At 40.7% G+C, this 17,906-nt stretch overlaps 1 protein-coding gene across 1 annotated transcript in view; it reads right to left on the bottom strand.

Annotated features, from left to right (window-relative positions):
- CHM (CHM Rab escort protein) overlaps positions 1-17,906 on the bottom strand; it is a 65,943-nt gene that overhangs the window by 29,761 nt on the left and 18,276 nt on the right. Inside the window, exons 3-8 of the mRNA XM_064158959.1 lie at positions 13,494-13,566; positions 12,235-12,359; positions 8,538-8,913; positions 6,837-6,953; positions 6,060-6,180; positions 2,955-3,180 (exon numbers count right to left, since the gene is read on the bottom strand). Coding sequence (XP_064015029.1) covers positions 2,955-3,180; positions 6,060-6,180; positions 6,837-6,953; positions 8,538-8,913; positions 12,235-12,359; positions 13,494-13,566 — 1,038 coding nt within the window. The remainder of the gene's footprint in view (positions 1-2,954; positions 3,181-6,059; positions 6,181-6,836; positions 6,954-8,537; positions 8,914-12,234; positions 12,360-13,493; positions 13,567-17,906) is intronic.

The raw sequence follows: 17,906 nt of genomic DNA, 5'->3' as shown, positions 1-17,906 counted from the left end.
GAACTAACACCGCTTTTACTCACTCAGGTGCCGTCAGTAGTTATAAAACGGGGCAGTGTTTATGCAGGATTCATTTAGAATGCAAGGATGTGACTTACAAATGTCTTTGACTCATTCACATAAATATGCATGCATGCCATTTATAACAGTAGCCTTGATGAGAACACACAGTGTAACTGGCTGCAAGAAACGCTTAAGAGGTTTACATTAAAACAGAATATAGAAGGGTGGTTAGAAATCACAGAACAGGTGACACCTTACTCTGATAACCTGGTGATAAAAACTGGAGGCTATGATGTATAGGCTGTGGCGTTGCCACTTTACAGGCTGAACAGAATTCTTCAGATACTGCTCAGTTTTAGCAAGATAAAATATCCAAGGCAGAGCACATCTGTAAATTATGATTAACCTAAAAAACAAAAGTAAAGAAATAAAAATTGTGATGCCTCCTAAATTGTTCATTTGAAACCAAGGACATTTTAGTTTGTATTAGAGTGTTTTTAATACAAACCTTTTTAAAGCATCATTACTTCTTGGTTTGAGGGAGTGTTTTGTTTCAACTGTTAAAATACTCTCCTTATTGTAAGACTTACAATTTTAGCAGAAAAAACCCTGCAGGAGAGCAATTAATAGACGTAAATAGAAGGTTCAGGCCATCTGAAGAATTCCTGTGATCATGGAATGATTTTCTGATAAGAATATTTATAAGACTTCTAGCACCACTAAGTTGACATATTTCTTGACATATATTGCTGTTACAGATCAGAAAATTCCATGTGCTGGCTATTAAACAAAATAAAGCCAGAGGGCTTTCAAGAATGCATGAAAAATTATACTGAGAAGAACCTACAATGGGAAAAAATGTAGCTAAAATTCTAATTTCCATTTTAATTACTAAATTTATTTTCCCTCCCTCCTCAGGTCAAGGAAGCCAAAGAAGGTCTAACTGCAAAACCTGTGCCAGCATAGTGGCACTGACAATATTTTCTTCTGTTGGTCATGTGCAGATAGCTGGGCTCACAGGAAGTCTTACAAAGACAAAAGGCATCCACAAAATGTATGAACAAAAGTTCTGCTTTGTAACTGTGCCCAGAGAATATACTGAGAAACAATTCTTGGACACAAATTGTTTGAGCATCTCACCATCCAGGTCCACATTTTTTAACATCTCCATACAAACACAGCTTACAGCACAGATGAAAGGCCACTGGCAAAAGATGTTGCCAAGTAACATTTCTGCTTGGTGTGGTGCAGACCATTGCCTAGTTGTCTAGTGACTAATGGAAACATTTGGTTATCTGCATACAGTCATCATACAGGACAATTCCACAGGGCCAAGACCAGGTAAGACCTTCCACAAGGTAGCCAGCTGCTGGTGGCAGTCAGCTGCTTTATCAATACTGTCCAAGAACTAGGACAATTATTACAGAATACTTGTCTCAATACATTCATCCTATCTACAACTAGACACAAGTTGCCCAGAGAGGTGGTTGAAGCACTGCCTCTGAAGATATTCAAGACCACAATTAAGCCCTTGGCAGCCTGATCTAGTTAGAGGTGTTCCTGCTGACTGCAGAAGGGCTGGACAAGGTGACCTTCAAAGGTCCCTTCCAATTCAGTGCAATCTGTGAACAGGCTCAAGCTGCTATGGCCCTTCTACTAGTAACAATTTAAGTACTGAATCAGAAAAGACAACCAGAATCCCTGACACGGACAAGTCAGGAAGATAATATCCAATAACGTGCTGTAAACTACAGTTTCTTAATGACAGCACACAAGCAAAAAGCAGAACTTGTCCCCCGACCAAAGAACCAAAGAGGTAAGACTCAGCACAGGTATTTAAATGAATGATACACAAACATATCACCAAGACAACAAAACAGCCTCACCGTGCAACACTGCCTGTTTTCAAAAGAGCTGGTGTTTACTGCAGACCTACAGGTTACTCCACTAAAACCCACAGAGAGCAGATGGAAAGGCTGCTTGCCAGCAGAAGAGGAGATTAAAAACCCCCTCAGCCTTTTAAAAGCCAGTTGAACTGTTGGAAACAACTGACAATTAAAGCCGCCCACCCTCTGCACGTGTGTTCCTGATGGGCCCTCAAAGCATCTATCAACAACTCCTCTGCAAGCACTGCAATCCCCAGCACACCTTAGGAGCCATGCTAAAGACTAGTGCAGTTCCAGCAAAGGGCCTGAAGTGGATGCTGTTTCATGCTGGAATCAATAGGGGTTTTTCTTCTTTCAGTCACTTCTAGGACTCAAGGAATGGTGAACACACAGCTGTTGTGTGAGATGTGAGAATACAGAACTGCAGCCTGCACACAGTTCAGTCTCTTTTCCATTGTTCAGGTCACATGTGGACGCTCAGGCTCTATACAAAATGATGCCAGGAGAAGGACAGCATTTCAGATTCCTCACAGAACGGCTATCACAGATCATCTACTCCAACTTCCTTGCCATTGGCAGGGACACCTCTCAACTAGACTCAGCTGCTCAAGGCCTCATCCAACACCCCAGGGAGGAGGCAGCCTCAAGCTCCCTAGGCAGCCTATTCCAAAGTCTCACCACCACCATACCGGAGAACTTCTTCCTCAGCTCCAGTTTAACCTTGCTTTTCCTCAGCTTCAAACTATTCCACCTCGGCCTGTCTCTAGACACCCTCACAAAAGGTCCCTCTGCAGCCTTCCTGTAGGCACCCTTCAGGTATTGGAAAGTAGCTCTAAAGTCCCCCTAGAGTCTTCTCTTCTCCAGGCTGAACATTCCCAGCTCCCTCAGCCTGTCCAGACAACCTTATAAAAATGTTTATTTGACATCAGCTGCCCTGTCCATGTAAGTCTGTAACGTAATGAAGGTGAAGGAATTACATATTAAAACCAGCAGTAATAATAAACTGGACACATGGCACAATTTTGCTTCTTTCAGAGAAATGCAGTTCAGTATTACATCTCTTACCTGCAGAAGCACTGTGGGATCTCTCCTTGGCCATACATAGGAAACAAAAACGGTGTATTGCCATAGCGGCCAAGGCACTGAAGAAATTTTTTTGTTGCCTGAAGTCCATCAAGAGTGCTGCAATCAGTCTCTGAAACCATGGCAATGGAGTGAAGAATGAAGTGCTGCAAACTGGGTGTTAACTTCCGTGTGCTTAGGAACTGAGCAAATGTGCTGCTTTCATAGTCTGAGGAAAAAAAGTCAATTTAGGCAAAGGTATAGTAAGACATTGGCATCTTCTCACTCTTGTGTTTACTTTGGTGTTTAAATAAACCAAAACAACTGAGTTTTTTTAACAAACATTTTGATCCTTGTCAATGAGAGCTAAAACATTTACTCCCAGAAAGTGAGCTTTCTCAGAAGACAGAAATATCATCCATTAGAGTATTTCAAAATAAAGCAAACACATTATATGGGTCTCCAGGAGTCCAGAAAGCCAGCTCTAAATACAGGTTCATCTAGTCATCATCTTAGATTTGAACTCAAATAGTTTTTCATTCATGTGAGAAACGTAAACAACTGTGGACAAAAATCTACTCAAGTGCCTTGGGATACTGTTTCCTGTGTATCACCCAGAATTATTCAGCCCTTCACCACAACAAAGACACTGAGGTGCTGAAGTGGATCCAAAGAAGGGCACCAGAGCCGGTGAAGGGTCTAGAGAACGAGTCTTATGAGGAACAGCTTAGGCAACTGGAATTGTTTAGCCTGGAGCGAAAGAGGCTAAGGGGAGACTGTCTCCCTCACTACAACTACCTGAAAGGAGGCTGTAGCAAGGAATGGGTTGGTTTCTTCTGCTGAGTAGCAAAAGACAGCAAAGAGTGAGCAGCCTCAGAGGTGCACCAAGGGAGGTTCACAGTGAACATGAGGAACAATTTCTTCACTGGAAGAGTTGTCAAGCCCTGGAACAGGCTGGCCAGGGCACTGGTGCAGTCACCATCCCTGGTAGTATTTAAAAGGTGTGGTGCTGAAGGACACAGCTCAGCAGTGGACTTGATGGTGTTAGGTTAATGGTTGGACTCAATGACTTTAAAAGGTCTTTTCCAGGCTAAAGAACTCTATGATTCCATATCATACTTGAATGACAGCCACTCGAGAACAGTACTGCTGGATCCACACCAGCACCATCAGAGTGTGTATTTATGGCCAGAGAAGCCATTCACACAGTGTTTTAACCCAAAGATGAGAAGGCACAATCTCTACTTCCAACTGAAGACTTGTTTGCCACAAACAAGTGCAGCTGAGACACAAAGAGCAGGGATGAGGAGCCATAAATTCCTCTCTAAATTAATGCTTTTGCCAACACACTGAAATTCAAAGACACACAAGTCTTTCAGGAGGTATCTACCCACAGTGTTGCATGATGCTGATGCACCTCTGAAAAACTTAATAACTAAATGAGGGGTTTGTTTTTTCTGCAGAAGACTGCATTTAAGCAGTAGCATCCTTTCACACCATGCACAAATCTCAGTCGTGGATAAATTTATAGGTAATTCAGAAACACTTCCATGAATGCTGAGCTCAGTATCACCAAGCTCTATATTCCATTCAAGAGTCACTCACTGTTTTATCACAAATGGAGCTTCCCACCCTTTGCACAGCCATGCAGCAAACTATAAAATGAGAGAGGCTTCTTAGAACTGAAAACAAATTCTCAAGGTTTTCCTCCCTTCAGATTTCTTACAGAAATCCAAATTTTACAGGGGGAAAAAAAAGACAAAATAATTGTTGACTTTCATGAATGCTCCCATTAGAAGTCAGCCTGCCCATGGATGTGATGATCTCACCAAGAGCAATTTGAAATGTCTGAAGTATTTTCATTAGACTAATCTAACTCAAAATATCCCCAATTACTTCCCAGGCGGTTTTAAAATGTAGGAACAAAACCTATTTAACTATCTCTGGAAGTAAAATAAATCTAGTGTCATTTAGGTTCATGAATCAATGGATTCATTTAAAATTGATGTGGTGTCTCCTTTTTTTTTACTTAATAAATTTTCTAAATACGACCTATACTTTGAGCACCTCCATTTGTCCCAGCAGCATCAAACCTGAAATTACCTGTAATCCATAAACCACTTCAGTCTAATGAGGTTTTCCTCCTTCAGGATTTTCTGGAGTTCACTGCAGACTCTGTCTCCTATTGTTACCAGATCACTCTCCATACTGACCACTTCTTTCCTGCACATATTGGAAATAATTTTCTCCCACGTTTGTGCTAAGGGTCTTGTTCAAATCATCAAACCAGTACTTTAAAAGTTGTTTAACACTAGAATCTTCCAGAAATACTGCCTAGCCAAGCTAGTCAACTACAAAAGCACTGACATGCCTCAGACTGAAACTTAATGCCAACAGTTCAACATCTTCTCTCCTCACTACTTCTGACAGATTTTTCTTTCTTTTTTTTTGCCTCAGTTTAGCTTTAGACTCCAAGAACTGAGAACATCATTTCATGATTAGTACCATGAAGTGCAGAAGCACAAAGCATGTTCCTTTTGTTGGCCACTTTTCCTCTTTGACCCATCATTCTTTGCACATTATGGCTCAAATCTATTCAGGTATTCTTTCATCTGAGTAAGTTGAAAGCTGATAAGGGCACTCTTAACTTTCCCTCCACAACTAAAAGGCATTAAATTATATTTACTTTCAAACTGTGAATTCTCCATTTCCTCGATTTCTGATTTTGTGGCAACCTGTTGTGAAGATTTTTACACATTACCCAAACAAACAGAACAGAAAAATCAAGTACTTGACATTATACTAAAAAATCCCTGAGAGAGGAAACACCTAAAAATCAGAAAAGAAAAAAAAAAAGTAACCCTCTTGTAATAGATAATTTTGCCTTTAAAGGGAAATGTAAATAATAAGTGATGCGGGAACTGAAAGAGCAAGAGCTTAAGCAGAAGAATTTAACATTGAATTGGAAAGGTCACAAAAAGGTCAAAGCATACTTTGAAAATGAATCCATAAAAAGAAATTGGATGAAAACACTGGAGAGCTATCAAAACTCTGCATAACTGAATGAAGTCATAAGAAGACAGTGTGTCCTGCTCAGTGAAACACTACCTTGGTATTCTTCAGGGTGCTGTTCATAGTCCAAACAAAATGTCAGAAATTTCATTAGCATTCTCTTTTCCACCATTGTGAGCTGTTTGCTGTTGAAGACATCTGCTCTAGAACAAGGTACCTGGAAGAGATTTTTGAAGCATTTCAGATCCTTGCTATATTATGGCAGTGAAAAGCATTGAGTGTAGTCTGAACACCTGACAAACATTCTAAATTAGTAGCTTGCACTGCAGTTATTTCCTGACATTCCTTTCTACTATTTTCTGGTACAACTACAATATAAAGATAATTAATTTTTTTCCACAAAATATTTCTTAGCCCTTTTTTTCTTTTTTATTTCTACTTCATCTGCATCTCCCAACTGCAGGGCTAATCAAAAGAGTTTGCATTAATTAATTATGCAAAAATTGTATGTTGCCATTATCACATCGATGACTTCTCCTGTAGGCAGCAGAGAGGCAATATTAAGCCTCTCTTTGAATTTGAAAGCCAGAAACCTGTGAATCTTTGACACTTAACTGCCAAGTAGAACACAGTCTAAATATCTGTGAGGTGATTTAAGTCAACAATTTATGGGACTGCACATTCTGATTTTAGCTTAAAAAACCCTAATATGTGACATATGCTTACACTTCTTCATTCCAGAAACGAAATTCAAATCAGAATCTTAAAGCAAAGTATTAGCTTATTGCTACAAAACACTTGAGTAACCAATTGCAGGTTCCCTGACTTCAAAAAGATGAGCTCAAAGATATGCAATGGAGGATTTCATGGTACCTGTTCTACTTTTCCCTCTCGAAAGGCAAGAATTCGTGCCGCATTCTGGAACTCTGCATATCTGCTAACGTTGGACTTGATCAGGAGCTCAATTAACAGACCTCGGGAGAACATCAGCTGCACAGGGAGAAAAAAAAGACAACAGTGAGCAAAGAGAAACTGCTCACACCAAAAGACAGCAGTGATGCCAGCAGTATTGATTTGTAAGGTGTTTTCTACCACTATTTACAAGCAGGCGCAGGGAAGTAAAAGCTGAGTAAAAGATTTGTAATGTGTGCAAAATATGATGGAAGTAAACCAAGGCAACTGCCTCCAGTTCTGGTGTCCCTATCATAATAAGGACACAGAGCTGCTGAAGCGAGTCCAGAGGAGGGCCACAAAGACTGAAGCGCCTCTGCTGCGAGGACAGGATGAAGGAGCTGGGATTGTTCATCCTAGAGAAGATTCTGGGTGGGACCTTAGAGATGCCTTCTGATGCCTGAAGGGATCCTACAGGAAGGCTGTTCCACGCAGAACTTGCTGTCCAGTAGGACTCCATGGTCTTTCTCCATGGAGCTGCTATCTGACAGGACCCCTCCTAATCTGTGCTGTTGCCTGGTGTTACTCCTGCCAGGTGCAGCACCAGCCTTCTGTCACAATTTCTGCCATTCGCTGCAGTTACCACCATGTAACAGCACAGCACAGAAAAAAGTGCAAAAGGACACAAAGCAGGATTAGCTGCTTCACAGATATACTGACTGTTGTTTCTGTGTCATTCCAATGATGCATGAAAGTGGTATCTACACATCTACAGAAACAACACTTGAAAGAATGCATTCTACAGTGCCACCAGAGAGAATTTAATACATCACTGCAGAAAGTTTGGGGGGGGGGGGGGGGGTGTTATTTTTCAGCTTCCAGAGGTTTTAAAGTGTTTTCATGCAGAAGATGAAAAGATAAGCATTCAACTTTGGGAAAATTTCTCACTGCAAAGTCTAAAGCACAGAAGTTAAGGAAAAACTTCCATTTAACTTCAGTTTGCAGGGTCATATCCATGTACTGTGACATACATAAAAGGCAGATTTTAGAGTGTAAACAGCATGACAAAAGTGTCAGCCTAAGAAGTTTAAGTAAAATGCAATACAATACAGTAATAACTAACTTTATGTTACTTATTAGCTGCCATTACATTTTCTTTCCAATAGAAATGATTACAGTTCAGTGCTTTAGTCTAAGTACAGAGAGGAAGTGGATGCCTCATCTCTGGAAATATTCCATGTCAGGCTAGACAGGTCTCTGAGCTACCTGATCTACTGATGCACAGGAAAATCTAAAACCCAGGAAGCACTCCAATGGGAAAATTATTTTCCATTTGAGAAAGGTCAGAAACCTGCCTGTAGATTGACTCTCCTTGCTGAAAAATACACATTTGGTTATTGTACTACTTAAGTAGAGCAATTTTGCACTAAGTTTTCAGAAATATACTCTTATGGACACTTGTCAGCTACATTTTATGGTCTTTTTGGTTATAAACACTGAAGAGCACACATGGAATAGCTTTTCTTTAGTTTAAGGGTACTAGTTGTTGCTTACTTCTCAGGCCTTTTTTGTCTCAGAGGTACTGTGCCAGCCCTCCCCAGCAGTAAAGCCTTCTTTTAAATGTTAGTATTTGAAGCTAAGTCCTTATCTGTACTTAATTTAAGAGTGTCATTCGGTTCCTACCTTGGAAACTAGATCAATATTAAACCTTCTGCCTTCTCTAACAATCTGGGAATAGGTGACTCTCTTTGGTTCTTTGGCAGAAGTATCTGCGGGTGCAGTTTCGGCTCTCCTCGGTTCCAGAGCGGACTCGCCTAAAGCCACGCTGGGAGAGCTCTCGTTCTCAGAGGTTACTTCTGTGTCATTCCCTTCCGTTGCATTTCCTGTCTCAGAGTCTGTAGCCTCATCTGGCTCCTGGCTCTCCAATTCTGCTGAGGCACTCTCCCCTGGTGGGCCATCTTTTTCTGATGCCTCAGCAACTCCCACAGAAGCAGAGGCTCCAAAACCAGGCAGCTTCGACAGTGCACCAGCTTCTTCAACATCTTCAGCTGAATCCTGACTGGTTGAAAACAGAAGTGGAAGAAAAGGGGAAAAGAGTAATTTAAAAAGAGTCTCAAACATTTCCTTAGAGTCAGTGTCAGAATGGAAACCTCAAGTGGTTCTATGAAAAGCATTGGCATCATCCACTAAAGAATTCTGATTTTTTTTTGACTGCAGAGGAATATTTTTACCAAGGAACAAAAACCAAAGCAATCAAACCAAACCAAACACCAAGACAAACAAACAAACAAAATATTTTAAAAATCACCCAAACTGTGGTTCTTATTTTCCATGGGCTCAAGACAGAGGGTGATTAAAAAACTGATTTGATGAAACAGAATACACAGCCACAGAAACAAAGGAAACACGAGAGTTGTAAGAAACAGTAAAGCAACCTGATGAGGTTGTTTCCTATAGATTAAAAAAAAACAGCTTTCCAATTGAAATGCAGAAATGTACTAAAGTCATTGAATTCAGATGTTTTAAAACCCAAACTCACAGACAAGCTTTACACAGTCTCTTTGCATCTTCTAGCATAGCAAGTCCACGAAATTTTGACCTGAACCATGGAATCAACCAGGTTGGAAGAGACCTCCAAGCTCATCCAGCCCTATCCAATCAACCAGACCATGGCACTAAATGCCCCTCCAGGCACGATGACTCCACCACCTCCCTGGGCAGCCCATTCCAATGCCAATCACTCTCTCTGCCAAAAACTTCCTCCTAATATCCAGCCTAAACCTCCCCTGGCACAACTTCACACTGTGCCCCCTTGTTCTGTTGCTGCTTACCTGGCAGAAGAGACCAACCTCATCTGGCTACAGCCTCCCTTCAGGTAGCAGTAGAGAACAATGAGGTCTGCCCTGAGCCTCCTCTTCTGCAGGCTGCACAACTCCAGCTCCCTTTACCTGAACTTCAAGTAAAACTTACAAATTACTGTTCCAATCTGACCTTGCATTGCAATGAGTTGTGCAAGTAACAGCCAGAGACTGAAGTTCCCTCATGCAGCAGTGTTGTTCTATGCAAGTGTTTTATGCAGATGTATGCACAGTAGATGCAGCCAGTAAAAAGGAGGGACATTACCACACCACATTTGCTCTTTATAGCCTTTTCACCACAGAATTCTTTAAAATTCCTCTTATAAAGCAGACCTCCACTTTTAATCTCATCTATTCTTTTCATCTTGAGCTTCAATGACATCTACTTGAGAAACCACACTTTTGAACTTAGAATTTTAGTTGATACTACCAGCTGAGATGAATCAAATCAATGTCACTGTAAGTGAAAGGAGTTCAGCAATGATTCCACACTATCTTTTTATCTTTATACTACAAGCCATTAATGCACTGAAAACACAATTTAATCTTGGCTGAAAACTAATGAACTATGATTTTAAAGGTGACCTGCAAAAGTACAGTACAAAATTTTGCAACTAGCAGGATGGTTAAAATTCCCTGCCCAGCAAGGAGTGTACATGTAAAACACTCCCTCAGACAGCTGTAGCCCTACAGATGGAAGCTGGGGGCAGGATTTCTGTTAACAGAGGAACCAAACCCAGGTATCCCTCAAAAGTTGCTCCTCAGTCATGAACTCAGGGAGCTCACAAGGGCTCACAAGAGTTTGGAATAAATCTCTCAGCTTGTGTACAGCCACCAGGAAGCACTTATTCATGAATGGGGTAAAATATGGCCCTGGGAAATACAGGAACTGCTTGGAGGAAGCACTAATGAAAGAAATCTGTTTCTGTACATTAATTATGGAGTGTTTTTTGGTTCATACTGCAAGTATAAAATAACTATAAAATATCAAAGAAAAATAAGTACTTTATAAATCTTTTTTAAAAGAAGTAATCTCTACTAAAATTCAATAGCAAGTCAGTTAAATTCAAAGGTTTGGTTTGGATTTTTTGGTTTCTGTAAGGAACTTGGAACCTGGTAGCCATCAATGTAATAACTAAGAATGAAGCTTTTTTTAACCCATCCTAAAGGTTTTAATAACACAAAAATTCATAGGCATATTTGCTTTCCACTTTCTCCCATGATCAGCATACAGTTCAGTCTCATTTTTAACATCTTTGATTATTACTTGTTACATAAAAATAAAATCTGGACTCATAGTACACTTTTTTTGCTACCTCACTCTGAAAGTAGTGTTAAAGAAATACTGTATTTACATATTTTAATTCTCTGTTCAATTCCCATTAATGAATAGGTCAATCTGCATGATTTGCAGCTCTGCACACTTTGTACTGAAAGCCTAAAGCCTGTATATAATCTAAATCCATGACATCCTTCCTATAGGAACAAATATCCCTGAATAATGTAAGAACTGTCTATAAAAATGGCTCGAATTGAACTTCTGCACAGCCAATCCTTCTCCCAATTCAGAAAAAAAAATACATCTGCAGACAAATTATTGTGTAAATTTAGAATATTATCTTCCACCATTCATCAATTAATGGAACTAACAAAGGAATATCTTAAAATGAATGTGTCTTATTAATGCCTTGTAACAGCAACCCCTTCAGATAGGTCAAATGAAAAATTGCCAACCAGCTGGTTAATTTATTCAGCACAGGTGTTCACTATTTATTTTTCAGCCATTTGCCTTTTTTCAATGCAGCTTGATGTAGACACAGTATTCTTTCCCTTTGATGGATGCACTTTGTTCTAAGGCCATTCATTTCAGATTTGCACTGTGTATATTATACTGCTACCCAGCTGTTTATTCTTTCAAAATAAATGTTTAATGGTTACTTCATAGGAGTTAGAAAAGTTAAGCAAAACCAACAGAATCCAGCCAGAATGTGTAAATTGTTAGAGAAACAATAATTGACTCTCTCAGAAAGTTGAGAGTCATTCTGGAAAACTTTTCCTTTGCTAGCTTTACTAACCTCACCATTCTTCCTTGTGGGCTTTGGGGGGTGTCGGTGATTATCCAGAGACAGCACTGCACTACCAGGTTAAGTTAAATGCTAAAATGAGAATCTTCTCTAGCTAGAAGATACTCAGCCCATACCAGTTCATCATGTGCTTATGCAACAAACATTGACAAACGTTCACACCTGTGTTTCAAACTGAGCCTGTACTTTTCGCACATTCAAAGAATCACATTGTGGCTCAGGCTGGAAGGGTCCTCACAGATTGTCCACTCCAACCTCCCCACCATGGGTAGGGACACTTCTCAGCTAGATTTGGTTGCTTAAGGCCTCATCCAACATGGCCTGCAAAACCCCAAGGGAGGAGGCATCCACAGCCTCCCTGAGCAGCCTATTCCAGAGCCTCACCACCCTCCTACTGAAGAACTACTTCCTAAAGTTCCAATCTACATTTATACTTACTCGCCAAAACAGAAATCTTCTACGTGTTGAATTGTTTTATCCTTCTTGCTAAGAGAAACAGCCTCTTCGTTCTCAAGGAGCAGCTTTCTCCAGTCCTCACATTGCTCACTGGTATCAGCTTTTTCCTTTCAAAGAACAATGACAAAATTACATTGTGTGCTGTGCTAGCTGCCCTTAGCTGCAAATCTTTGTAGTTCCAAGTGATTAAAAAGAAAAAAAGGAGAGAACCATCTGAAGTGCCTGTTAAGTTTTTTCTGAGTTACACCAGTTAGAGCTGGTTACTTTCTTGTAGCATGCCAACCTTTGCTCTAGTAATCTGAAAATGCAGTGTTAAATGAAATCCAAGTTTTAGTAGGGAGCTGAATAAAACTTTGAATACAGTCTACTACAAGACAGGCTTGTCAGAGCTAGACAAACTCCACATTTTGGGACAAAACTCTTTGAAAGCCAATTGTATTAAAAAAACACAGTTATTTGGGGATTGTATTGATCTGTGCACACAGGGATCTCCAACTCATGTAACAGACTAAGTTCTGAGAATATTAATTTCTGCTCTTGAGCAACTCCTCTGATTATGCCAGAAGGTAGGGCTATATAATAAACAGGCAGGAGATTGAACCAAAGAGATTCTATCTTCTACAGACCAACAGACTCATAACACTTCAGAAAAGAAGATCCATTTGCTAATGTAGTCCAAGTGCTCGGTCTCCCAAATAACCACCCTCTCCAGAAGATTTCTAGTGAACAGTCACAAATTAGATAAACTTTGGTGGCTGACAAATACACTGTCAACATTAATCTTTTTGACATTCCAAAGGAAGCATCCAGTTAACTGCTTTTCTCCTATTTAAGAAGAATCAGCTGAAAGCACACACACACAAAAGGGACAGGAACATCAGAGCGTGGAAAGTAATCAAAGAGGAAATAGAAGAAACAGATTATCACTTACAGAAGGGGTTGGAAATCAGAACAATAGTGCAGCTGCTTCTACAGAGATTCAAGAACCCAAAATGTATGACTGAGCACTAGACTGCTTGGTCCCAGGTAAGAGCATTAATAAAGCAGGCATGTCAGAGTCCTAGAATGCTAGGCCAGATGGTTAGGTCTTTACCAGTATAGCTGGAAACTAGAAACCTCTTTGATCTGTCAAGTTACTAAAGAGAAAGTGCACTGTGGCAATTTGTCTTGCAGTAAGTTATGAAAACAACCAAGATTTAATGTTAAGCAATGTTAAGAGAAGTAGTTTGTAAAATTTTTACCTGATTTTCTTTAATCCAGGACAATAGTCCTGAAAAACTAAAGCTGGCCCAGTTTCCACCGTAGTAATTTCTCCTGTAAAGAAGAAACGAGAGTGAAACTTGCTGGACAGAAAAATACAGCTTTTCCAGGCTGAAAGTAAAAACCACCAAGTGTAAGACATGCAGAACATTTCCCATGAGAGGTTTTACAGATACAGAATATAAAAGTTGATGAAATATTTCACAGCTCTTTGTGAGATGAAAAGTTTCAGTCTCTCACTCATCTGTACACAGCTCTGACCAAACAGTCCATGGTACAAAGGCAGAGTACTCAGAGTAACATGAATGGTGCTGAGAAGCATCTGGGACACCAGCAGCACCCCCATGATGGCAGTGCTGTGGCTTCCAGCTCTTGGGTGATCCATCCCTGGATACATCCAAGGTCAGGCTTGACAGGGCTCTGAACAGTGTGGCCAGTAGGATAAGGGAGGTTATTTGGCCCATGTACTTAGAACTGGTCAGGCTACACCTTGAGTCTTGTGTCCAGTTCTGGACTCCTCAATTCAAGAGAGATGTTGAGATACTGGAATGTGTTCAGAGAAGGGTGACAAAGCTGGTGAGGGACCTGAAGCACAGCCCTGTGAGGAGAGGCTGAGGGAGCTGGGGGTGTGCAGCCTGCAGAAGAGGAGGCTCAGGGCAGACCTCATTGCTCTCTACAACTACCTGAAGGAAGGCTGTAGCCAGGTGGGGTTGGTCTCTTCTGCCAGGCAAGCAGCAACAGAACAAGGGGACACAGTCTCAAGCTGTGCCACGGGAGGTCTAGGCTGGATGTTAGGAGGAAGTTGTTGGCAGACAGAGTGACTGGCATTGGAATGGGCTGCCCAGGGAGGTGGTGGAGTCTCTGTGCCTTGAAGTGTTGAAGCAAAGCCTGGCTGGGGCACTTAGTGCCATGGTCTGGTTGATTGGCTAGGGCTGGGTGCTAGTTTGGACTGGCTGAGCTCGGAGCTCTCGTCCACCTTGGTTTATTCTATGATTCCATGTCCCTACTTACTGCAGCAAGGTTGGACTAATTAACCTTTAAAGGTACCTTCCAACACGACCCATTTTGCCAAATGCAAATGCAGGTAATACTGCTTCTTGACAGGCACTGACCCTACACTTTTAACTCCAACATGTACATCACAATAGACACCTTCACATAACAGTGGAGCCAAGACAAGTCTGCCAGTTTCAACCATGTTCTCAGAGAAGGTAGCTCCACCCTAGAGGTCCAAGTTCTGGCAGGATCTACCAGCTTTACCAGATGAGCACAGCCAGGCTGTTTCTGGCTGAAGCTGATCTGGAAGTTAACATGACTGCATTGCATGTCACTTCTACACTAGCAGTGCTTCATGAGGTGGTTAAGCACAGGAGGGTTAAGCAAACTGAACTGGGGCCAGACAGTAGAAACAGCTCTGGTTTCCATTCTGTCACACAAAGGAACGTGCACTCTGTTACTTAACTGCTGCTTGCAGAACAGATGATGCTTACTGCAGACTGCTAAGATGCTCTGGCAAAACTCTCATTGAACTGCATATACTGTAGGTGGAGCCAAAGGAACTGATTTGTACACAACCATCAGACCTCCCTGAGCACTTCCCAGTCTCTATTTGCCACCTTCTTTCTGAACTAAAAATATTCTTTTACTCCTTTTAAATCACAGAAAATTAATAGCTCTTCTGTCAGTCGAAGAAATTCTCTGCTCTCTCTTTTTCAAATCCTTCCACCAGTATTTCTCTAAACATCAGTTGGACTAATTAGATTTTGTTATCACACATCTGAAAGAGTTAACAGCTCTGACAGGAGAAATAACAGAGCACCAAAAATCCTTGCTTCTTGCAAAATTATTATAACAAAAAAAAAGCCAGTTGAGGATTTAGCTCTGTTTTCTGGCACTGTATGCTGGCACCTCAGAAGCATGAAAGCTACCAAAAATACCCTCCTGAACGGCTAGCTCATGTTCTTACAGGCACTAAAAAAACCCAACCGCCTTTAGGGAAGGAGATGGGGTTTACATTTTACATAATAATGTGAAGACTGATAAACCAAATGAACTTAGAGTCTTATCACAACCTCCTCCACTTTTAAACTGCAGAGATAGTGTGAGGAAATTGAAAAATTAAATTCAGGTTTGATTCTGCTGTTTAAGATGGGATGTTTTTGACAAGGCTTATCTGCACTGACAAAGACTTCATTAGGAGTGTCAGCCCCTACACAGTAGCAGAGGGTGATGCTCTGTACCATGGTGCTTACTTAGCATATGAAGGACAGATGTCTGCTAAACAACCCTAATTGCTCCTGACTAGATACTGACCTAAAAAAGTCTTTCAGCTACTGCAGGGCAACAGTGAAGAACATAAATAGGACATCTTTTGCAAAGACAACAAAATTCAACACTCGCTGAACAAAGGTGGCTTCCACAAGAGAATACTGCGTTTAAGGCCATGAACTGGGAGGACTGGTAACTGTGCTCCTTCAAGGTAACACAGGCAGTCTGCCCTGCAACGTGCTTACTCAAAGCACAAGAGTGCCAGTTGCAGGTTTGCTGTCAACCCCAAACTCCAATCATCTACACAATGGAGTTCACAGCTGCCTCATGAGGCGAAGGGCCTGGGTGAGGTGCACAAAGTACCACTACTTGGTATCGCCTAGAGCACAAAGCAATGAGGACTCAATACATGAGACACCTGACTGCCAGGTTTCACTCTGCAAAAGGCTAACTGATAGTTGCTTGCAATGATGATCTCCTGCTTTATTTTAGCTATGAATGGTGCAGGTTAAGTTCTGGCTTTTTCTTAGGAATCCATTAAATAAATAATCCATTTATTAGCTTCCACCTTTGGGAGTTCCAAAAGACAGAGCCATGAAGATTTATTTTTGAAGGAATCTGCTGATTTAGTTTCAAGTTTCTTTAAATATGGACTACAGTCTGGCTGTCAGAGCAAGCAAGGTCATTGATCACGACTCACCAAAACCACCTGTCTGAAGTCAGGACTGGGTTTCCTGAATCTATCCCACCATGAATTCAGGCACATTTAGAGTATTTAACATGAAAACTTTCTGTAGAAGAAATCAATATGTTGTTTTTACAGAAAGTTACAAAAGTTTATTTGTGAGCTGTCACACCTTTGATGTAGGCATTCCGCCCTTCATCAGGTGGACTTTCCTTTGAAATTGCTTTTCTTTTTAACCACCACTGATGTGAATCAATCTTTTCAACAAAGCACTCTCTAATGCTTTTCTGAAGCTCAATCAGTTTTAAGAAGACAGTTTGGCCTTTCTCAAATGGAAAATGAATCACAGCTGTCCCTCCTTTCCACTAGCATCTGAGCACCTCTCCCAAGTTATGCTACATGATCTTAAATGCTAATCTTCTCTTGAAGCATCAATTTTCAGAGGACTTTCCCCCCCCCCCGGAATGTTAATTAGTTTACCCTGCATTATGTGATGAATTAGGGTTGCTTCATTTTCTCATCTGAAAACACAACAGAAAAAAGGTAGACCAAACATGATTACTGACATAATGAGCAAAGTTTTTAGCAGAAATCTTCAAGAGGAATTCTGCAAAGAGCTGACTAATGGTTTTACAATGAGACATTCTTTGTAACCAAATATTTTTACTATAATTGCCCTGAAGATGAATTGAGGAATTCCTTAAAGTAGTGGTCAAGATCAAAGCCTAATTAAAGCTAAAATATTGTCCCAAAATCTGAAGGACTAAGCGCCTCTCTTCTCTTGCTATATTAGCAAACTACAAAGATAAATATTCTCTCTCTTTTTCAGGGTTATAATTCAATTATCCTCTAAGTAAGAACACAGAACATTTTGGAAGTGTAGCAGCAGCATTAAGAACTAATTTTTCTACCAAGCTAGATAGAGCACAGATGTTTTCTTCTAGCATTCATTATTCCCTAGATGACATGTGCTCAAAACTTCTCTTGTACTATCTGGATTTTCACACAAATTAAAACACTGCTGCTTTTAGTTCATAGTTTGCAAATCTGAAACCTGTAGTTCAGAGCTTACAGCAACGCTGCAAAGCCATTTTTGACGTAGCCCAAGTGCAGCCTTACCTCTGCAAAAAGCTTAATTCTCTCTTCTACATTAGCTGTTGGGGGTTTGGTTTGTTTCTCTCAGTTACTAACTCCATTATTTCTACAAAGACTTTGAAAGAATTAGCAAATCCCAGCCCAGAGCACTGAATTTGCAAATTGCTTCCAACTAATTAGAATTCTTGGAATCCAAACCAAGAGAATACTTAAAGTGTCCTTCAGAAGACAGCTTGCAGTTTGAGGAACTGAACATTTTTAGCATGAGATACACAAGTAAAACAAGCAAGAACACAAAAAGCATTTCATGGCTGATGCTTGTGAAGAAGACAGCCCTTCTCAGTGG

Source organism: Pogoniulus pusillus, chromosome 19, assembly GCF_015220805.1.
Source record: "Pogoniulus pusillus isolate bPogPus1 chromosome 19, bPogPus1.pri, whole genome shotgun sequence".
NCBI lineage: Eukaryota > Metazoa > Chordata > Aves > Piciformes > Lybiidae > Pogoniulus > Pogoniulus pusillus.
Note: the sequence above shows the minus strand (reverse complement) of the source record. Positions and strands in the feature narration are given on the sequence as shown.